The 23,438-nt window shown below is 49.1% G+C and overlaps 3 protein-coding genes across 4 annotated transcripts; all 3 read right to left on the bottom strand.

The window, feature by feature from the left end:
- Window positions 1-610: 610 nt before the first annotated feature.
- LOC4326724 (AAA-ATPase At3g28580) lies at window positions 611-2,646 on the bottom strand. The gene is made up of 2 exons (XM_015764273.3): window positions 1,927-2,646; window positions 611-1,852 (listed from the first exon to the last, which is right to left on the bottom strand). The coding sequence occupies exons 1-2, from the start codon at window positions 2,568-2,570 to the stop codon at window positions 913-915; spliced, it is 1,584 nt and encodes a 527-aa protein (XP_015619759.1). The 5' UTR covers window positions 2,571-2,646; the 3' UTR covers window positions 611-912.
- A 10,130-nt stretch (window positions 2,647-12,776) lies between these two features.
- On the bottom strand, window positions 12,777-14,081 carry LOC9271373 (WAT1-related protein At1g09380). 2 transcript variants are annotated; one of them, XM_026022548.2, is made up of 4 exons: window positions 13,689-14,081; window positions 13,459-13,617; window positions 13,217-13,368; window positions 12,777-13,078 (listed from the first exon to the last, which is right to left on the bottom strand). In XM_026022548.2, exons 1-4 carry the CDS (start codon window positions 14,070-14,072, stop codon window positions 12,871-12,873), a joined length of 903 nt encoding a protein of 300 aa, XP_025878333.1. In that variant the 5' UTR covers window positions 14,073-14,081; the 3' UTR covers window positions 12,777-12,870. The 2 variants fall into 2 exon arrangements, with proteins under 2 accessions (XP_025878333.1, XP_066162084.1); XM_066305987.1 differs by lacking the exon at window positions 12,777-13,078 and having other exon boundaries at window positions 13,213-13,368.
- Window positions 14,082-20,300: 6,219 nt separating this feature from the next.
- LOC4326722 (probable beta-D-xylosidase 2) lies at window positions 20,301-23,238 on the bottom strand. The gene is made up of 2 exons (XM_015774527.3): window positions 21,267-23,238; window positions 20,301-21,191 (listed from the first exon to the last, which is right to left on the bottom strand). The coding sequence occupies exons 1-2, from the start codon at window positions 23,092-23,094 to the stop codon at window positions 20,563-20,565; spliced, it is 2,457 nt and encodes an 818-aa protein (XP_015630013.1). The 5' UTR covers window positions 23,095-23,238; the 3' UTR covers window positions 20,301-20,562.
- Between the last annotated feature and the right edge of the window lie 200 nt (window positions 23,239-23,438).

Below are 23,438 nucleotides of genomic sequence, written 5' to 3'. Positions count from 1 at the left end.
TTCCTTGCCATACTTGCGCTGAAGCCTGGAATGGATCTGACCGGGACTGACATACCAACTCCAGGAGTTAGCACGCCGGCTCCGGCTAGGGACGAGAGCCAGGAAGCTCTCATCATTCCGACGGGACGGGGCGAGGCGTGTGACAGGCAGCCTGTTGCCACCTAACCCGCGATCTGACCGGTCTGTGACCGGTCACACACCGCGACCGGTCACAGACCGGATAAGCATGCGCTGCGCCGCATTAAATGCGGCGTGGCGCGCTCGTCCAACCTGCTATAAATGCGGTTAGGTGAGCCCGCTGTGCTCACCTAACCCACACACGTGGCGCCAAAACCACAGGGGGTCGGGGCGCCCTAGCCCTCGGGGCCGAAACGGGAGCGGCCCGACCCCTCGGGGAGACAGAGGGAGGGGTGGCCACGTCACCCTCGGGCCCGACCCCCCAAGGGGGTCAGGCCACGTGGGTGACCGCGGCTACCCAAGCCTCTAGTCACGATACCCCCGGCCCCATGTCACCGACAACAATAGTAGGCTATAAGTCAACTATAAGCACATGTGAAGGAGATAAGAGAGGAGAAAAAATAGAAGTTAATTATAGATTTGTAGTCAGATGTAACATGGAATCAAAGACACTTTGTGTGTATGAGATGTGAGATCAGATATTACCGATGTGGTATATATTTATAAGTAACTACTGTATAAATAAGTTATTAAATTGGTTATATATATGATTTGGAGCTAGTAATTTGGTTATATTGCTCTAAGTACGAGTGTGAGGAAACTCCTTTGCAATTGTTCCACAGCAATTTTTGTCCCGTTGTGTTCAAATATGAGACTGAACAGTAAATACTCGTTTGCGTGTCCATCGCAGAACCTAGCAAATCCGTAAAGACGATTTGCAAATCTCCAGTATCTTCAAATTTTGGGAGACTTTCGTCCATTTTGTTCTTCCCGAGTGTTGTCACGATCCATTTCTGCCGCCTTCGCTTCTTCCTCTGCCTCGGCCTTCGCCTTCGCCTCTGCCTCAGCCTTCGCCTTCGCATTCGCCTCTGCCGTCTGCTTCAGCTCGTCGATCACGATCTCGAGGCGGGAGGACTCGTCATCGGAGCCGGCGCGCTTGGCCGTCATGAGGCACTCGGCGACGTCGGCCGGCGTGATGCTCTCCCTGCCGAGGATCTCGCCGACGGGGCCGAACAGCCGGTGGTCGTCGACGTCGAGGTAGTTCTTGGCGAGGGTCTTGAACGCCTCGATTCCGCAGTACGACATCTCGATGCGCATGTCCATCCTGCCCCGCCGGATCAGCGCCGCGTCGAGCTTGTCGACGTGGTTCGTCGTGAACACGACGATCCGCTCGCCGCCGCACGCCGACCAGAGCCCGTCGATGAAGTTGAGCAGGCCGGACAGGGTCACCATGCTGCCGTCACGGTCATGGCGCCTGCTGCCGTCGTCCCTGTCGTTCTGGCGCCCCCGCCGCTGCGTGGCGGCGCGGTCGCCGGTGAGGTCGAGGGAGCAGTCGATGTCCTCGATGACGATGATGGACTTGCTGGTCGTCTCGATCAGCAGCCTGCGGAGGTCGTTGTTGTCCTTCACCACGGTGAGCTCGACGTCGTAGATGTCGTAGTCGAGGTAGTTGGCCATGGCGGCGATCATGGTGGACTTGCCGGTGCCCGGCGGGCCGTGCAGCAGGTAGCCCCGCTTCCACGGCTTGCCGGCGCGCCGGTAGAAGTCCCTGTCGCTCCGGAACGCGTCGAGGTCGTCGATGATCTCCCTCTTCCTGGCCGTGTCCATGGCCAACGTGTCGAACGTCGTCGGGTGGTCGAAGTCGATGTAGCTCCATGCTTTGTAATCGTACCGGCTGCACAGTCACATCAACGCAATGATCAGCAAGATCGAAATGAAAAAAAAAAAGAAGAAAATGTGAAAATGTACAAGGAGTCGCCGGATTTGTTGTTGGTGTAGAGGCGTCGGCGGCGGTTGCTGAAGAGGATCTCGCGGCCCTTCCGGCGGACGTGCGGCAGGTACTCGTCGACGACGAGGCGGCGGTCGCGGTGGTGGAACGTGAGGCGCTGGCACCGCCGGGTGTGCGCCCTCTGCTGCCCCTGCGCGTCCTCCCGCACCACTGACGTCCACCACAGCGCGGCGCCCCGGAACTCGTCGGCGACGTCCTGCCCGTCGCGCATGCTGATCACGACGCCGTCGCCCTCGGACGCGCCCTCGGCGCGGAGCTCGCGCGCCTCCCCCGCGCACCCGTCGCTCAGGTACGCCTTCACCTCCTCGTAGGTGCTGTCGCCGCTGTCGGTGACGCGGCCGTACCGGGAGTAGTGCGCGCTGGCGCCGCCCGGCTCGGAGACGTCGACGGTGACGTAGGGGTCGACGACGGCGAGGAGGCGCCGGGCGTGCCGGCGGAGGAAGAGGTTGAAGTAGGTCTTGAACAGCCGCCGCGGCGCGTAGGCGGCGAGCAGCGGCGCCAGGAGGAGCCACAGCGAGCCGAAGTTGGACAGCACCGAGCCCAGGTTGGCGAACGCCCAGCGCCGCCACTGGACAACTTTGCCCGTCTCGGCCGAGAGAGCCATGGACGGCGGCGACGACGTACGGCACCAAGCGGTGAGTTCGCAGCACACGGGTCTCTGGCTCTCTGTCCGCGCGTGCAGAGATTTATGTAGCGCGCTTCTGCCACATTTATATCTTTTTAAAGAAAAAAAAATCCCACGATCTCATTTGACCATTTATTACCTGCTAGTTAAGCTTAAAAGTAACCACTCGATGCCTTCTCTCCGTGATAAAATATAGCAACTACTCCCTCCGTATTTTATTTTAATGTATGACGCCGTTGATTTTTTGATAAACGTTTGACCACTCGTCTTATTCAAAATTTTTATGTAAATATAAAAATAATTATATTTACATAAAAATTTTGAATAAGATGAGTGGTCAAACGTTGATTAAAAAATCAACGGCGTCATACATTAAAATACGGAGGAAGTAGTATTTAATTAAATGCCATCTAATACTACGAATTTAAAAAATATATATATCTACGACTATTAATTTTTATAATTCGTGTAGTTTAATATGCTAATTATATATTATATAATTATTTTCTATGGTGAATTTAAAACAAATATAAATATGATGATGTTAAACTATATAATTAAGTTTGTAAAAATTAATGAGCAAAGATTAAAATGTTTGATTTAAAATAAAATTAAACGGCAAATAATTCAAAATGAAGAGGATAGCTCATTGAGTTACTCCATCTGTCTCAAAATAAATTAACCTTGTACGTGATATGACACATCGGTTGGTTTATTTTATTAAGGGAGTACGATTTATGACAATGAATACCTACCCACAAATAATTGGGAGAGACTACAGAATGGGATCCTGTTAGAACGTGATATTTTAAGTGACTCCTCCCCACTTCCACGTGTGCTCTCTCCTGATACGTGATACCTGGTACCTTAGGTACTAGTTGATACCTGGTACCTTTGGTATCGGCTGGGTACCGGCTGATACCTAGTATCTAGATACTTTAGTATCGGCTGGGTACCAGCTGATACCTGATACCTAGATCTTTAAGTAGTGACTCCTTCATGGTACTTGGTACCACCTGGTACCCGGTACTTGCGTACTGAATGGTACTTGGTACCTGGTACCCTGGTATCGAGCTGGTACCAAGGTCTGATACCTAGGTACTAGGCGTGATACCCAAAGAGATAGTGAACGAAGCCATCCCAGCTTCGCTTGAGGCGGAGAGACGCTGCGCGTCGCCGGCCACCGCGGCTGCTACTCGCACGGGGCAAGACCACGGCGACGCAACACGTGGCGGCGCGGCACCTGGACCACACCTTCGAGAAGCTCGCGTCGGCGCACCTCCAGCTTGTGATGGCGGTGCCGTTGGTGGACGCGTTGCGCGGTTCGCCCTCCGAGCTGCTCGCGCTCCCCGACCACGCCCACCACTTCCCGCTCCAGCTCCACCGGCGAGGCGCGCTCCCTCTCTCCCTCTCACTCACCGCGCCCGCTGCCGAGCTCCTCGCTGTCACTACCTCCCCCGCAGCGGCGGCCGCCGGCTCCGGCAACGGTGGGGTGACGGTGACAGGGAGAGCTACACCTCGAGTGCCATCTGATTTGGAGGAGGGGAGTGAGGTAGGAGGAGGGGATCCGAATAATTTGAGAGAGGAGGGTGAGGTAGGAGGAGGGGATCGATCGATTTGGGGGAGGGGAGTGAGGTAGGAGGAGAGGATCCGGATGATTTGGGGAAGAAGGGTGAGGTAGGAGCAATTTGGATTAGTATTCCGTCTTCACTAAATACCGGTGCGTAGATTTTCTCTAAACAATTGTAACATGTTTGTAGAAAAACCGGTCTTTACCGTCTAACCCACGCGGACAAGTCTTCTCTTCATTGAGCGTCACCACTCACCTCGAAGGTACCAAACAAATACCTAACCACAATTTGTTTTTTACACCTTGTCTTCACTCATGACAATGACGTAAAGTTGTAGTACAACAATTTCCCCGGTTGCTAGAGTTGACTTGGGTGCTCATAGTTAAGAAAATTGGAGATTCATATGGCGTGTTCTCTCATGATTTTGTATCGACTATTTCAAACTACTCCCTCTTTAAAAAAATCAATCTAAGAAGATGTGATCTCTCCTGAAATAATGTATCTGAACATATTAGGAGGGGTCATATATTAAGGCCGAGTTTAGTTCCATACTATTTCTTCAAACTTTCAACTTTTCCATCACATCAAACTTTCATACACACATAAACTTCTAACTTTTTTATCACATCGTTTCAATTTCAACCAAACTTTTAATTTTAATTTTAGTGTGAACTAAACACACCCTAATTCTTTTTAGAACACCCTAATTCTTTTTAGAACGGAGGGAGTATGTCCAATACAAATAAACACCAAAGCAAACAGAGAAATGACAGACTGGAATGTAAGGACTAAGCTGGGAATAAACAAAAGACTGGAATGCAAATAAACAAAAGACGTGTCATAGCCGGTGACAAGGAATTAGACGACTAGCAGCGTCATACTTGCTGAGTCCAAAATGTCCAATAGAACCTGGATTTATAATATCTTTATTTATCCCAAAGTTGATTCAGTTCATTTGCCCATCATTTTCTTAATGACATGTCGATCCAGGGTTTTAGAAAGTGGGAAGGAAGTTAAACAATATACGTGAAATTGACGGGCAAAATAGAAATTAGACATACCTAACATTGTTTTTTTTTTCTTTGGCTTGCTTTACAGTTACCTGGAAAACCTGAAAAAACCTAGCTGATCAATCAATTTTCAACGGCCGCGATTGCTTTAAGATTTATGTGTGGATTATAATCCTTTTCCCTCCTTCCTCTTCTCCCCATTTCCACCTCAGCCTGCCCGCCAAGATCTTCACCCATACGCCGCTGTGTACTATACCGGCGACGCCCGTACAAGCGTGTCGTCATCGAGCCATCTCGACGAGATTTCCCAGCCCCGCCACTCATTCGCATCTCCAGCAGCTCTCACTCCTAACATCACCTCCTAATTATTTCGGTGAGATTCCACTATACATATTGTCGTCGCACTGCCCATGTCCTCCCCACGGATGAGACACCGCCGCCGCCCGCAACCACTGCCCATCACCTAGCCGCCACTGCCCCGACTATTTCTCTCTGCCCCAAAATCCCTCCTATACCTACATTGTCCTCCCCCAACCCCCTCCTACCTTGGCTCCCACGCAATACCTAATTCGGCGTGCCACCACCGTCGCTGAAGAAGAACCCATGTCCTAGGAGGACAAGAGGAGCACGAATCATAGCGCAAAAATCGACGGGGGGAAAATTTAATCTTTTTTCTCCTAATGAATAGCAAAGGTGTTTTTCTCTCCTTCATCCTCTTTCTTTCTTCCCATATTGAGACCTGCGAAGGTGATTCTAGCGTGTAAACACTCACACGATGGCTGTGTCCGGTACTGGAGGATGGGAACCTATCCCCTCCACACGGAAAACGGAGTGGTCCATTAGCTCGTGATTAATTAAGTATTAGCTAATTTTTTTCGAAAATGGATCAATATGATTTTTTAAGCAACTTTTATATATAATTTTTTTTGCAAAAAATATACCGTTTAGCAGTTTGAAAAACGTGTGCGTGAAAAACGAGATGGAGGACTTGGGAACCGGGGATTCCGAACACACCCATACGTGCTTCCTAACCCTGCTTGGTGTTAGCTAGAAAACACACCATAAGTGCTTCTAACCCTGCTTGGTGTTAGTTAGAAATATTACGGCTCTATTCGTTTCTGATTAAGATATAAATTTTACCTTGATTTTCGTTAGCACGCTTTTCAAATTGCTAAACGGGTAAAAACTTTCTATATAGATTTTGCTTTGAATTATCATATAAATTCATGTTTTAGTTTGAAATAATTAAAACCTAATTAATCATGCACTAATGGCTTTCTCATTTTATGTGCTCGTACTTAATCTTCATCACTCCATGAGAGGTATATCTATTATAGTATTAAAATAGTCTTGAAAGAAAGTATCACGTTTGCTATGCTGGCTAGAAATTCTCACATTAGTCGGAGAAAAAGAAAAAATGTTTAAGTAGGAATACATTTAAAAATTATTGAAATTTGGAATGAGAAATAAGGAATATTAAAATAAGAGTCCATATAAGAGTTCAAGCAGAAATACATTTAAAAATTACAATAATAAATAAAGAAATAAGTGCTCATATAGAACACAACTAGAGAATAATTAAAATTCAGACTAAAGAATAAAATAAATTTCTAAATTAGATAAATTCGAAATAATAAATAAGGAATATTGAAATAAGAGTATGTATAAAACACAATGAGAGAATAATTAGAATTCAGAATAAAAATAAATTCTGAAATTAAATAAATAAAAATAAGAGTTAAAGTTGAAATCAATTTAGAAACAATTAAAATTGATAATAAAAAATAACGGATAAAGAATAGTCTATGTAGTACACACAAGTTTAATAAAAATTTGTAAAATAATTTTCAAAATTAGAAAAATAAAAATAAGAGGTCATATATGAATTCAATTTATCAATTAATAAATTCAGAATAAAAATAAGGTCTGTTAAATGAGATCATCTAGAACACAACACGGTATTAACTATAATCGAAAGAAAAAATAAAATAAATTCTCAAATTAGAAAAAGATAAATGGGAGTTTAGTAAGAATATAATTTAGAAATAACTTAAATTCGAAATATAGAACATTGACATGTACAATACGGAATAAGCTGAAATTAGGAATAAAAATAAATTAAACAAAATTAGAAAAATAAAAATAAGAGTTAAGTAGGAATACAATTTATAAATAACAAATATTAAGAAAAATTGAAAGAACAGTACATTTAGAATATAAAATGGTGGCAAATGACCTTATATAGGATAGGGATAGCAGGCAAGCCGTAAAGGTAGGGTGGTGGCGGTTGATCGGATATATAAAAGAAAACCCTCAATCATTACTATATTCTATTTTTAAAATGCTAACGACGATTAAAAGGATAAGAAGTGGGCAAGCCATTGTAACGCTCCGCTTTTCGTGAGGCGTTAAAAACTAACTCGGCAAAATCCTAATTGCGAAAATTTTCGTTCTTTGTGTGAGAGTCTAAGTTGTGCCAAGGATCTCAATTTAATCCCGTTGTTCCCTCTCATCGAAATCAGAATCCTCCACCTCGAAAATTCCTCTTCCGATTCGAGTCTCCGAAATCAAATTCCGAAAGTCAAATCCTTCCTTTGAATCCTCGCCAAATACTTCTATGAATCCAGAATTATTCAAATCCCGCCTCGAATCCTTTCCTTGACTCCACCCTATTGAATCCTTTCCTTCAATACCCAAATATTCCTTTTGAATCTTTTCCATGACTCCTCCTTGAGTTTCCCTTGATACATCCCTAAACCCTCGAGTTTGAATATCAAAATTGAATTCGAATCCAAACCCTAAATCTCTCCAATTCTATCCAAATCAGTTTTCTCTGTAAAAGTCTATTTTACCTCCCTCGTGATGATTTGGGCCGAAACCTGCCGTTGGCCCATCTCTTCTCAGCTCCCTCCATCTCCGCGTGCGCCGCACGTGACCACCAAGAGAGAGAGAGCGCTGTCTCTCTCTCCCTTCCCTCTCTCGGACGTTCTCTCGCTCTCTCGTCCTCTTCCTCTCTCTCGCTGTTTCTCTCTCTCTCTCTCGCGCCGACGCCGCTTCCCGCCGTCGCCGCCCAAAACCCGCCACCGCCTTCGCTCTTTTCCGCGCTCGCGCGTGGCCGACCGGCCGGTCGTTGCCGCCGTAAGCCCTGCCGCGCCTGCGCCGCGCAGCCGCCCGGTTGCCGCCGCGTCAAGCCCTGGCGCCGCCTGCGTCGTGCCCTGCCGCGCTGCCGCCCCGCCGCTCCACGCCGCTAGCTTCCAAAGCCGAGAGAGGCATCCCCTGTCTCAATCCCCTCTCCCTCCTCCTTTTCCCGTTTCGGCAAGGGTCAAGCCCTCCTTTCCCTCTTCCTTTCCCCTTTTTCCCGACCACCGCCGATGTCATCCATGGTCCCAGCCGCTTGCGGCCAAAGCGCGGACGCTGGTCGTGCGACTGCACCAGCTCACCACCAGCTCGCTCTCCTTGACCGCCACCAAGGACGGTTTCCCTCCCTCCCCAAACCGACATCGCCTCCACTATAAAACCCAAGCCGCCCCAAACCCCTTCTTCTCTCGTTTTCGCTCGCCACACTCTCACCGCGCCATTGTTGACGCCTTGCCGCCGCTCCCACCTCTTGCCTTCGTCTCTTCGCCGTCGCACGCGTCGGAGGCCGGTGCGTGCGTGGACGCGAGACGAGGACTCCGGCCATCCCTCTTCTTCCCCTTCCCCGGCCCGAGGCCAGAGAGCTCGCTCCCGCGCCGTCGGCCGCTCGTCACTGCGCCCGTCTCGGCTTGGTAGTGCCACCCTCCGTTTCCCCCTTCTCGCTCGTCCTCTCCCTCCCTAGCTCGCGTGGTAGCTCGGCTAGCCCCCCGATCACGCATGGACGCTGCCCCAGGTCTCGCCGCCGCCCGCCATAGGCTTGCCGCCGTTGCCGCCCGCTCCCGGAGGCCGCCGCCGTCGCCAGCCCTCCTCGGCAGTCCTCCGCCCCATCCGGTGCCGGAAATGAGTTCCCCGTGCCCCGGAGATGCTCCCTCCTCCTTGAATCGACCTCTCGTCGCCCCGCCGCGATTTCCCCTTTTGATCTCCGGTGATTGCTGCCGCCGCAATCCACCGTCGTCGGCTCCTCTCGCGTCGATTCCTCTCGCCGCCACGCTCCCGGGGATCCCCTTGACCTCCCCCTGGCTGCCCCAAGGCCGTCGGCCTTCCCCTTTGTCTCCGCGCCGTGTCGCCGCTTCCGCCGCCGCCTAACGCTGCCGTGCGTACGCCGCCGGCGACCATCGGGTCCCACGTCCCCGCGTGCGCATCGCGGTCGCGTACCGGTTCGGCTAAGCCCGAGCCCGCGCGCCCTTCGCACATCTCGCGCGCGGCCACGTCGGCGTGCCGGCGAGATTGGTCGCCGCCGCCAGCCGCCGTCGTTTTTCCCCCGGCTAATCCGCTCCGTTGAATCGATTCCCCTTGGCCTCCTCTCTCTTCCGTTGCTAACCCCCCAATCCACCTCGCCGCCGTTCGCCGGTTCACGTCGCTCGTCGACGGCCATCGGATCAGCCTGCCCGGCCTCCTCTCCCTTCCCCATCCGACGTGGCATCCACGTGGATGCCACCTCAGCCGCCCGGCCCCGCGGAGACCGGTCAAAGGCCTCCCGGTCCACCGATCCAACGCGCCGCCTTGCGTGCACCCCGCTCGCGCGAGCCGTGTCGCCGCCTTGTGGGTCCCACCTTGCGCCCGGCACGATGGACCGCGTCCACCGGCTTGCGTCGCCTGGGCCGCGCCTCGTTCGGCCTTGGGCCGCCTCCCTCCCGCGCGCCGGCCCACTCGCCTCGGCCGCGCCCGCGCATCTCTTCGGGCCGCGCCCCTTCGCTCGGCCCAAGTCCAATTAACATCCCTCCATCCTTTTCTTTTTCAGGGATTTAATAAATCCTATTTCCTTTGTCCCATAAATCAATTCCTTATTTCAAAAATTCCATAAATCTTTTCCCTTGGTCCCGCACGTCCGTGACTGCCAATAATATTCTTGAGAATATTATTTCTATAAATTTCATAAATCAATTTCCCCTTGTTCCACAAATATCTTCCTTTGCCCAGAAATTCCAATTAAACTTCCAAAATTCATATCTCTCGATCCGTAACTCTGATTGACTCCGTTCCACTTCCCGTATTTCCATAAAATTGAGATCTATTTAATGGCACTACTAATTAGTCTAAATAGGATCTTTCTTTTGGTCTTTTGTTTAGGTTTTCGATTGTTTGCGTATAGTTGCGGTTATCGGATTTTCGTCGATCGCGGGTTTTCTCGAAGATTCGTGAAGCTTCATGAAGACCTTGAGCAAGGCAAGTCACCCTTTGATCAATTGCCCCTATAATTGAAAAGTCATTATTATTTTGTTTGCAACTTGCATTATTAGAATCACACACACTTAACTTGCTTGGCCTCGGTTTGCATGCCAAACCGACGGACCTACCCAGTAGTCGTACTAATTTCCGTAGGTCGTACTACCCTGAATCCTTGTCGCTCCACCCTTGTGGTACCTCGGTATTCGTGCTCTCTGAGCACGTATACCAAATATCCCACATACACCGTTGCTTGTCGAAAATTTGGGAAATGGGTTTGTGAAGCCTTCAAAACCCGACATGTGGTGTCGGTGTGTTTGAAAATAAAATGAATTGTGAAAACTCGCGATGCGGGGGGTTGTGCCTATGTGGCACTATCCCGTATTCGCATATAAGGACCGATTCCTGTGGGAAACTCATCGAACATAATCAAAGTACAACCACAAGGTGGAATGGGACACCCTAGCTAAGTAACTAGTCGGTTCAGGGAAACCTCGCATGCCAATAGTTGGGAACGCCGGGGCGGGGTCGGTTGGAGCCAAACCGGGTTCCTGGTAATGCAAGAACGAGAAGCTTGCTGAATTACCGATCGAGGTGGTTGGAGTTTGATTTGTGAACGCCTAAAATGGCCTATGTTTATGTGAGGATTTGATCCTTCTATGTGGCATGAGGTATCCCTGGGTCGGCTTGGGAAAGGCTTTGTCGCGAATCTCTGACACCGGCCAGTGTTTGGAGTAAGTTCGTGTCTTGTGGGTAAAGTGTACCCCTCTGCAGAGGTTAACTAACTGTTCGAACAGCCGTGCCCACGGTCATGGGCGGATGTGAGGTGGTTCCCGTTGCGTAGATTTGTTTGCCTGTGCTTTGTGAAAAGTTGTTGTGGTGTGGGAATCGTAACCAGAATCAGCCTGTGTGGCAGATGGATGACCTGAGTGGTCAGAAACGAATCTGTGTGATTCGGGATGTCTGTGGGCATCATAGACTAGGCTTCCCGAGTGGAAGCGGATTGCTTTGCTGCGGGGCAGCTGGACTCTAGGAGTCTGAGAAAATGAAAAAGGCTATGGGAGCCGATTAATCAAGTGGAATGGCTCTGGGAGCCGAGAAGTAATGATCTGACCCGGGAGGTCGGTACATTACTAAATGAGCTGTTGAAAAACATCTCTTAAAGTCGAATCGAGACGCAAGTCTCTCTTTTCGGCCCAAACTTAAAAAGAAATAAATCACTTAGTGATTTCAAAAAAAGTCTTCAAATAAAAGATTTGCAAAACAACCTTGCCTCTCTTCCAAGCTTGCATTAAACACCTAAGTTCCCGTTACTTGCTGAGTACGAAAGTACTCACCCTTGCTCTATATATAGTTCCTCCGCCCTGAAGAGAAGATAAAGTGAAGTGAAGATTAGGGTTTCGTCCTGGTTCCCAGCCGTCACCTGTGGTGTTGGGTGTTAGACCGTTGGTTCCGCTGCTGCTGCTGCTGTTGGTGTTTCCTCGTCCGCGTCGTCGGTTGTATTCTCGGGCTGTCTGAGCTGCAACCTAAGTTAAGGTAAATAAGTCCTCTATTTATTTTAAGGATTGCTATGATTCATATTTGTCACCGTGGGTACTAGCACTATGTCCTGGGACTGGTACCGAGATCACGGTTTCGTAGGAAGCGGTTCGCGCCGTTTTCCCTACGACACGCTCCTGTCAGGTGCCGTTGTACGGCGGTATCAGATTGGGGTGTGACAGCCATGAAAGGAGCATGCTATGATGGTTGACGGGACTTCTAGATAGTAAAAAAAAAACTAACGATAATCATCAATTTTTGTAATCCCAATAACACTAAACAGGAGGATAGCGAGTGGACCGTACAGGAATACAATACCGAGTTGTGATGAGACTTCTTAAACTATAAAACGGGAACCCGACTTTGATGGGACTTCAACAATTATAAAGCCTGAACCTAACGATATAATGAACTGGAAAAACTACATGATCGAAAATTTAAAGGTTTCAAGAAGCATGAATAAAAGCCTTGGTAGATTGGCGAGCAAATAAAGGAGATGACAGTTGGTGTGACTTTTAAAAACTATAAAATTAAAACCTAGATATTGATAATTAAGATTTGATCTTTAAAAATCATGACATAACCATATAACTATTTAATAATTCTTAAAGAAAATCATATGTAAGAAAATATAATTTTGTACAGGGTGCTAGCCGCGCAATTGCTTGTGTGCATGAATTTTTTTATTTCATCATGAATTGACATAATTGCTATAATTTTCTATAAAATAAAACTTAAAAAAGTTTTAAATAGGAGGAAAATCAAAGCGACGAAGGTGGTACTATTCATGACAATTTGTATCTGTCTGTTAATTTTTTGCCATAAAGCATACACGCAACAAGATGGAAACACCTACTCCTATGCTGCTACTTTCCGCTGACAGCTGTCATGCCGCGTCTGTCCGACGGGCGGGGCTCGTCCTGTCGTGTCGTCCGCGCCAACGACGCCGTTCATCTCCTCGTCGCCGGGCAAGCTGGCAATGGCGACGGCGGCGCCGTCCAAGTCCCTCCCCTTGCCCCAGAGCACGGTGTACAGCCCCACGACAATGATCACGGCGCCGATAACACTGCACACGCACCACGCCGCCACAATAAGCAAGGATTACAACAGAGTTGTGAGCAAACAATCGACATGTAATTACAGAGTAATCTGTTCATCAAGAACACAACGATGATCAATCATGATCGACCGCGCACGCGCCTACCTCCCGACGTGTATCTTCTCGCCGAGGATGCCCCAGCCGACGACGGCGACGACGATGAGCATCAGCGGGCTGAACATGGACACGAACACCGGCCCGCGCTCCTGGATGCACCACGACATCACCGTGCACACCATCCCCGACGCCACGATCCCCTGCCCATTTATATATACACAGGTGTTCGATCAGTTCCCTCTCATGTCGTGCTAGGACGTACTGACTGACTCTGCATAGTTTAATATTACCGCGTAGAGCGCGCCGACGAGCCTGATGTCAAGGCCGAGCTCCCACGCCGAGAACCTCCGCTCCGCCGCCCCCGCGATGGCGGCGCACTGCACGCTGGCGATCAACGCCATCAGCGCCGTGCTCGTGTACGGGCAAGCGAAGCTCTTGGACAGATTCTTCTGCGAACACCACGAATTAAAATCCATTCACCATTTCCCGCCGCATGATCATCAAATTAAGTTGTTTGTACCTGGATGATGAACCAGATGGCCCACGCGACGTTGGAGCCGATGACGAGGACGGCGCCGAGGACGACGGCGTGGCCGCCGGCGTGCGCGGCGGCCTCGGCGGCCATGGTGCCCTGGACGTAGGGCCAGTGGACGGGGGACGCCAGGGTCCTGACGAGGGGGCCCCGGTAGAACGTCATGAGCATGGATCCGGCCACGCACAGGGCGGTTCCGGCCACCTTGGCCCGGCCGGCGCGGCCGGCGACGGGCTCCATCTTCAGCAGCGCCGCCAGGAGGAAGGTCACCGCCGGGAGGGTGTTGTTCAGCGCCGACGCCACCGTCGGGCTGCTGTACTTGAGGCCCACGAAGTAGAGCACCTGATTGAGTGTTGCTCTGCCAAGGGACATTATATGTTTTGATATTATTTTGGAGTAGAGAATGGACGTACGTGTCGACTGACTTAAAATAGGTGTAGACAGTCAAAATATACAGGAACACTTCGGTTGAGTTCATTTTAGCAATTTGAAAGAGCAACTTTCTTATATTTATATTTCGTTAGGACGTTTCTCAAATTGCTAGACAGTGTGTTTTGAGGAAATTAAATAAACTGATTTGTTTAAGTTTGTGATAGTTAATACTCAATTAATTGTGATGTTCTTGTTTTGTGCGCTGCGAAAAAGCATAGGCAATCTGCCTTGTCGAAGAAACCTTAACCCAATAGCTTGTAGCTCGGTTTGAAATAAATTATTGAGCGGACTGTTATTAATAAATAGCTTAAAACAAATTATTTAAACAAAAAATAATAGATATTTTTTGAGAAAATATAGTTTTCAAACCGTAGAGTAAATAATCAGATTAATAATCTGAAAAAAAAACTTCAATCTATATATCCTCTATCTAAAATTCCAGCCAAAATTAGAATAAAACTTAATGACTCTAGTTTCTACTAACAATTTGCATCCATTCTCTTTCATACACACTTATAATTTGGCCAGTACTTTTTATAATTATATACTAGTGAACTTATTTGTGGATACAATGATGGTTGGTTGAAACGCCATTTGGAGTAAAACCCAAAAATATTTCTAGTTAATTATGCTAGTCAACAGATCCATTCCAGTAAAAAAAAAACAATTCCATTCCAGTAAATCGAAATCCCAACTGTGCAATTTTGTCACATAAAACTATACACAAGTACACCATCCCGGTCCAAATACCGTTACAGTTCTCTATATTTTTCAGCTGTTTACTGAATGTAAGTCATTTAAGAACTATTGTATGCACCTTTTTATCTTTTACCTCATATTTTCCTTGCTAATAAATAATATTTATCACACAAATAATGATTCATCTTTATAATGCAGCATAAATATAATATAAAGGAGAACAAATTTATTTGAATTCGGAGTCTTTTTTAATTCTTTTTTCACAAGACAAAAACAATCTACATTTGGAATTGAAGGGAGCATACATGTGTGCTAAATTTATTTCATCTTAATCGGAGTAGTGGAAGAATATCTTTTTCATATATATTGTTTTTCGCTATGGTTCAATTGTGTGTGTGTGTGTGTGTGTGTGTGTAACTTAGGAGCAGTGGTTAAAATTTGGTATAAGCCCCAGTTAACTCAATCTTTAAAATTATGGAATTACATAGCATCCTTCTGATTAGTTAATGCTACTATTATCCAAGGAAGGGGAACTGGATCAAATAACTTCATTGAAGTACATAAAATGAAATAGTCACCCAATGCTGGAGCATATGAATATCTGGAATAATATCTTCTTACTAATTGCCCTCCAAGTTTTCCTGCAATCACACAAGAAACTCAGTTTACCACTTTGAATTAATGGCATTAAAAGTCAACATGGTTTTGGTTGTACATTGAAAGATATACAGGTAAATGAGTGGAATTGAATACATCATTATACAGATATAGGTCATTTAGATAATCAGTGGAATTGCATACATCATATATGAAAGTGGACTTATACAGGTAAATGACAATATTAAGTAATTATATGTAATGATTTCGTTTCACTTTGAATATTAAAGTTGGATATATCTGAAGACTACATCACCAGGTTTAGAATCTATGTAACATTCAAATTTTGTGTTAAAAAATAACATTTTGGATACATGAAGATTACAGGATAGATCATTTTACTTAAATACTTGCAAAATATAAATTTATAAAAGCTAGTATATGTCGGTGGAAGACTGGAAGTAAAAAAGACAAAAATGTATTGAATACCACAACAGAAGGAAATAAACTAGCAAAATGAATCATAGTGGCCACTCAAAAGTGGCACTAACGATATACATAGGGATCCTAGCCCATATATCAGTGTCTTATTTACGTTCCACTCCTTATGGAGTGGCAAGTCTGAGAGTTGACATCTCCACTATGCTATGATAGTAGGGAAGTATATATTGTATCAATTACACCAATATATCAAGAGTAATACTTCCTCCATCTCTTAATATAAGAAATTTTGGAAGGATATTACACATCATAATTATACTACGAATATGGATAGGAATCTGTCCAGATTCGTAGTATTAGGATGTGTCACATCCCTTCAAAATCCTTTATATATCAAGAGTAATACTCCATCCGTCTTTTAATATAAGGAATTTCGGAGGGATGTGACACATTCTAATACTACGAATCTGGATAGGGGGTTTGTCCAAATTCGTAGTATTATGATGTGTTACATCTCTAAAAAAAATCCTTTATATTTCGGACGGGGGAGAAAAATGTTTAAGCTAATGAAAATTGAAAACTTGGGGAAGCACCACTGATATGGTGGTGGAGCCGTGGTTGCATAACTCCACCCACCAGAGTTTAAATCCTGGTGTTCACGAATATTACGCACATGAAGGTGGATTTTCAACAAGACTTTAGTCAAATCACGGATATGTCGCTGTTTTACATCTCTTAGAGCATGTGTTAGGAGATGCATTCGTCGTGGGGGTGTGAGTGTGGTGTTGTGTATACAGTGGTGTGTGTGCGTCTGCGTCTGCCGTATAATTTCAAAAAAGAAAAATTGAAAACTTCAATTGTCATGAATGTACCTTTCAACAAGGAATGCTATGGGAGCGAGGAAGGCGGCTGCGATGAAATTCCGGTAGGCGAGGAGAACATAGGGGCTCATGCCCGAGGCCATGGTCAGCTTGGACATCACATTCAAACCAGCAAGCCCCAGTTGCACCAGCACCATGGCAAGGAGAGGCAAGTAGGTACTCAAAGTACTAGCTTCCATGTCTAGCTATCGGGTAAGTACGTACACCCTCTCTTTCTCTCCCAAATGTTCAACAGTTCTTGTGTACTTGTGGTTACCAATGCTATGGCAACACACAAGAATTGTTCTTGGGAGAGAAAGATTGGGGGTGTAGAGGCACAGGCTGAGCAGAGAACATGTGTTAATGTATACTATATAGATGGAGCGTACGCGTACTTTGTAGATAGTAGTAGTGCAGCTGAGTGAAAAGCCAGTACAGGCGTTTCCGTTTCATGTAAAACAAAGTAGTAAATACTGTTACTCTTAAATTATTCATTTGATCATGAAGATCATGCTATCTTTGGAGACATCTAGCTTATATTTATCTCTTATTACTCCTCTCTCTACTTTGATAATGTACATCCTGTTTTGCCACACCCCATTGGTTGTACGCTCCATATTTTCACACGAACTGCCACATTTCCTGGTGACCGTTGCTGGTCAATTGAGGAGGGAATGAATTTACCATGTTCTAAAAAAAATGACCTGCATGACAACGCAATCTACGTGAAGATGAAAACCAGTTCATTTCATTTTATTCATAGATATTAGGATTCTCCACTAAAATATTGCAAGATTTTTTTAATATGAAAATATCATTTTGGGTCAGTCAATTCAAGCGAGAATCAAATGTTAGATGTTTTGCTTTTATTTTCTAAGATTTTGTTTCTGATTTTTTAATTCATTAGAGATGGCATCCTACTAGTGTTTTAAGATCATTTAATGACATCTATTAATTGTTATAGAATAAATAGATAGGAGTAGAAGATAGATAGACATACAGATAGATTTATTGAATAAATCGACAGATAGATATGTAGATATGTAGATGGATGCATTACGCCAGATCCTCACACCTTTGACAGCATATTTGTGACGGGCATAAGTACTGTTGGTCAGTGATGAAGATCACCTTTGACGGGTCCTACCGGATGCCGTCTTCAGTGAGCCATCCGGTTTCGACCTAGTCACCTGTGACGGGCCGGAAGTGAAAACCGTCAAAGGTGAGGCTTACCTCACCTCTGACGGGTTCCATTTTCAACCCGTCACAGGTGACTAGCTACCTGTGACGGGTCGCAACCGGATGGCCCGTCAGAGGTGAGGTTTACTCACCTCAAACGGGTTGAAGCCCTAACCCATTTGAGTGAGTTGTGTTACTATATATATACCCGATATATTTCTTCTCCCAGGAGATAAGGCCAGCTTCTCCACTTCTCTCTATTCTTCTCTACTTCTCCACTCTCTCTCCCTCTCTCTCTCCACAGACTTCTCTCAATACACGCGCCGAGCACCGGGTTCGGCAGCGGCATCTGCTTCCTCCTCCACCGGCCGGCGCCGCCTCCCCCGGCCACCTTCCGACCGTCGGTCAACTCCTCCTCCGCCACCCCACCGCCGCCTGCTAGATCCGGCGGTAGCCGCCTCCACTGCGGCCTCTCCCCACCGCAGATCCGGCGCCTCTCCACCGCCGGTCCCCTCCTCCTCCGCCACCCCATTGCCGCCTGCCAGATCCGGCGGCTGCCGCCTCCACCGCATGGTTGGGCGCCTCTCCACCGCCGGTCCCCTCCTCCTCCGCCACCCCACCGCCGCCTGCCAGATCCGGCGGCTGCCGCCTCCACCGCACCGCCAACCGTCGGATCCGGCACCTCTCCACCGTCGGTCGCCTCCTCCTCCGCCACCCCACCGCCGCATGCTAGATCCGGCGGCTGCCGCCTCCACCGCACCGCCAACCATTGGATCCAGCGCCTCTCCACCGCCGGTTGCCTCCTCCTCCACCACCCCACCGCCGCCTGCTAGATCCGGCAGCGGCCGCCTCCACCGCACCGCCAACCGTCGGATCCTGCGGCCTCTACCCCCGACAGCCGGCGTCGTCCACCATCTCCTCCACCCGCTAATGCCGCCGCCATTTCCAACTCTTGTAGGTTGTGCAAATTTTCATTGCCAAATTTCAGATTGGGTTATACTCTCAGTTGCTTGTGTAGATTTATAGTTTATTACTCAAAGTTGTGTGGATTTGTGATGTATAGTACTTGTGTGGATGTGCTTCATGTGTCAACATATCTGTCAATAAAATGCAAAGTTATTGTGTCAAGAGAGATTTTGAGATGTTCTTCATGTCATGAGATATGGCTTGTGGGCTGCTGAGGCCTGAGAGCTGAGAGCTAGAGGCTGAGGGCTTTTGATTTTTTTTTGGTTGCTTTTCCACACCTGTGACGGGTGGTGAGTTGAAACCTGTCGGAGGTGTTTATCACCTTTAACAGGCTGAAAAGATCCACTCGTCACAGTGACGGGTTATTTTATTCGGTCCATCAGAGGTGTCAATCATCATTGACGGGCTTTCACCCGTTTGAGATGAGGTGCAGTCATCAGTGACCAAGACTAAATCCATCAAAGGTGAGGGTTAGAGCCTGTCACAGATGACTAGGTCCAGTGTAGTGATGGTTGCATACTTTCATGGGAAAATATATAATGTAAACCTATATAATGTAGTATAAATGTGGAAATTATTATTGGATAAAATATAGACATATGATATTTGTCCATGTCATCTTGAGTAAACTCATACTCATGATTAAATTTAGGAGTAAAAGCTTTATTCATGGTAACGTGCAGATGTTTAATTTTGTATCGAATGGTAATTTCTAGGTTTGCATTACATATTTTCCCTACATGCATGTCTTGCATTGGATAAATTCCACTTCACATCTCACATGTGTAAGGGTCGGGTTTTAATCCTATCTCTCAACCGTGAAACCAGATATTAGGCATCCCTCATCTTCTAAAACATGTGTAATATAGTTCCAAGGAGGTATTGAGGCATGTTTTGGCTAATGTAGTATTATGTGCTCCATTGGCATGAGCCCCTATGTGTAAATGTAGTCCAAGGTGGTATTTACACTGGTTTTATAAAGATGAGGAATATGTTGTATCTGGTTTTGTGGTTGAGCGACACGATCAAAACTCGACCCATATATATGAGGGACCTAAAACGAACTTCTCCCTCTAAGGAGTAGGGACAGTCAGATACATTGGGCCACAAAATTAGGCCCACTGACCAGGCCCACATAATAAACGAGAGAATAGGTTGCGTCGGTGCTGAACTGTGGCGGAATCTCAGACTTTGGCAGCATTCAAGGTTGCTGCCAAACCACTGGCCAATCAGTGTCACGTGAGTGAGCGGCGTGAAAGTTATGGCCGCACATCACAGGCCATCTGTGTCTAACCTGTTTTTATGTCATTGTGTCAGATAATGTTTGGATTCTCCTTTTACATAACTTTGGCCAATCATGTGTCCTATTAATTCTTCCTTTATGCATACAGCATACTGATACTATTAGTTCTTAATGCTACAAGTGTAACACTGCTAATGATTGATTTCCATTATTGAAAAAAAAAGTGTAACATTGCTGAATAACATGCCATCACAGTAATACATTGAGCAAAACTAAAAATGAAAATTCCTGTTCCAATTAATTCCCAATGATGCAATGTGCTTTGTAAAAGTTTCATCTATAGCGTGGTGTAAACTAATTACACTTGCTTCGATTTTTTTTTTACCTTTTACCACCCCAGCAAAAGAATCCAACGAACTCCAAGAATTGCAGAGAACCTATGCTGCTATGCTGCCGCCTGCAGGTCGATCTGAACAGGGAAGGACAGCGACAGCGCGTCGTCTCCGACGAGGACCCTGCTGACTCCCGACGGCACGACGGTGTACGCCGTCTCCTCGACGATCGCGAACGCCTTGCACACGTTGAGCGCGAAGGCCACCTCGACGGCGGCGCCCGCGGCCACCCGCACCCGCCGGAACGCCACCAGCTGCTTCCGCGGCGCGCCGTCCACCTCCGCCGGCGGCGCCGTGTACATCGGCACGACGTGGGTGCCGTCCCTGCCGCCCGTGTTGGCCACCGTGACGGCGAAGCTGACCTCCTCCTGGCACGCGTGGCTGGCCACGTTCACGGCCGGGCACGCCGGCGGCGAGGACACCCCGGCCTTGTAGGTGAGCTGCTTGCAGTACTCCCACGCGCCGACCTTGACCGTGACCGGGGCGGCGGCGGTGGCCGACGCGTAGGTGAAGTTGGTGTAGCTGAGGCCGTGGCCGAACGGGTAGAGCACGTCGGCGCCGCCGTAGAACTTGTAGGTCCGGCCGGGGTAGCCGTGCTCGGCGTCCGGCCGCAGCGCCATGGACGTCATCGGGATCTTGCTCACGTACTCGTTCTTGTACCACGTCAGCGGCAATCTTCCTCCTACAAAACAAAAATGTTTCAGAAAAATGCATTGAAGAACAGAGAATTAATCTACATGTACACTCGATTCTGTACCTGGATTGTATTTTCCGAAGAGCACGTCGGCGATGGCCGTGCCGCCTTCCTCGCCGGGGTAGCCGGCCCAGACGACGGCGCCGATCTTGGGGTTGTCCTGGGCGAAGGAGACGTCGACGCCGCCGGCGGACATGATCACCAGGACGATCGGCGACGGCGAGGCCTCGGCGACGGCGTTGATCCAGCTGGCCTGGCTCCACGGCAGGAGGAGGTCTTCCCTGTCGTTGCTCTCCCTCTCCACGCTCATGTTCAGGCCGGCGACGACGATGGTCGCGTCCACCGTCTTCGCCGCCGCGGCCGCCGTGTCGCACGATCCCTTGTCGCATGCGTGCACCGACGTCGAGCTGACCACCTTCCGTACGCCGTCGTACGGCGTCACCACCCTGCAAGGCTTACCTCTGTAGTCTCCAAGCATGACGTCGGTGGCATTGATGTGTTGCAGCTGCCCGAACAGTGCCACCGAATTGACCTTCTCCGGCGACAACGGGAGCAGCGCGGCGTCGTTCTTGAGGAGCACCATCCCCTGCCTGGCGGCGTCGGCGGCGAGCTCCTTGTGCTCCTCGGTGCAGACGTCGGCGGCGCCGAGGGACTCGAGCTCCGGGATGCCGTCGAAGAAGCCGAGCCTCATGAGTGTGAGGTAGAGGTTGGTCAGCGCGTTGTCCACGGCGGACTCCTTGAGCTTCCCCTGCCGGACGGCGTCGACGCCGTAGGTGGTGAAGAAGTCGTGGACGCCCTCCCAGAACATGCCGCAGTCGAGGTCCAGGCCGGCCTTCATGGCGGCGGCGGTGGCCTCGACGCCGGTGTAGCCGAGCCACTTGGCGTCCCTGACCATGACGCGGACGGAGTCGCAGTCGGAGACGATGTAGCCGTGGAGCTGCCAGTCGCGGCGGACGGTCTCCGTGAGGAGGCGCGCGTCGGCGCAGGCCGGGACGCCGTTGATGCGGTTGTAGGAGCACATCACGCAGCTGGCGTCGCCGTCCCGGATGCACATCTCGAACGGCCGCTCGAACGTCTCCACCATGTCGCGCTCCTGGACGCGCGCGTCGAACGTCAGCCGGTCGGTGCCGTTCCACGCGTCGACGTCGTACGCGGCGTAGTGCTTGCAGCAGCTGGACACCTTGATGGGCCTGGAGAACGCGTCGGTGGCGGCGGCGGCGGATGCGGCGGTGGTGGCGCCGTCGATGTCCTGCATTCCGCGGACGAAGTTGACGGCGTACCGGCCGACGACGAAGGGGTCCTCGCCGGGGGTCTCGCTGGCGCGGCCCCACCGCGGGTCGCGGACGACATTGATGTTGGGGCTCCAGTACGTGAGCTCGGCGTGGCCCAGGTTGTACATGGCCCTGATCTCCGTCGACACCACGCCGCCGATGGCGCGCCACAGCGTCTCGTTGAACGACGCGGCGCTGTTGATGACGAGCGGGAAGCTGGTGGCGCCGGGCACGGCGTCGCCAAACCACGTCCCGCCGGGGCCGACGTCGGACACGCCGTGCAGCGCCTCCCCCCACCACAGGTACCGAGGCAGCCCCACGCGCGGCGCGCCGCCCGCGCGGTCGCCGAGGTTGGCCACCTTCTCCTCCAGCGTCATCCGCCCCACGAGGTCCCGCACCCGGTCCGCGTACGGCAGCGACGCGTCGCAGTACGGGAACCCGGCCATGTCCAGCCCCGCCGCCGCGAACCTCGCCGGGTCGCACACCCTGGTGTAGTTCCCGCCATTGGTGGTGATCGGCCCGCTTCCGCCGGACACAGAGGAGACCGAGGCGGAGACGGAGACGGCGAACACGAGAGCGGCCAAGAACCCAAGGCGGCGAGGGGACGACGACGCCGCCATTGCGACGAGACAATGGCGGGCTTGGTTGGTCGTCGGTCCCCTTGCTTTCTTGGGAGTGAACACAAGTGAAACAGTGTACGGTATTTTAGCGGGAAGAGCAAGTTGCAGAGGGTGGGGTGGGGGACTCAAAAAAGGAGACGAGGAATTGAAAGCTGGATAGAGCTGGAGATCTGGCTGTTCATAACGCCGCTATTGAATTGGGGCACATGCGCTGTTCGATTATTTTTCTTGTCTTTTGCTTTCGCATTGACTGCTACGAGCTCGTATTGCCGAACGTGCGCGCGAGGACAGGGAAACTGATCGCGTCACGTTATTTTCGATTCAGGGACATCCGCCGCGATATG

Source organism: Oryza sativa, chromosome 1 (assembly GCF_034140825.1).
Source record: "Oryza sativa Japonica Group chromosome 1, ASM3414082v1".
Classification (NCBI taxonomy): Eukaryota; Viridiplantae; Streptophyta; class Magnoliopsida; order Poales; family Poaceae; genus Oryza; species Oryza sativa.
This window is presented reverse-complemented; position numbering and strand designations above follow the sequence as displayed.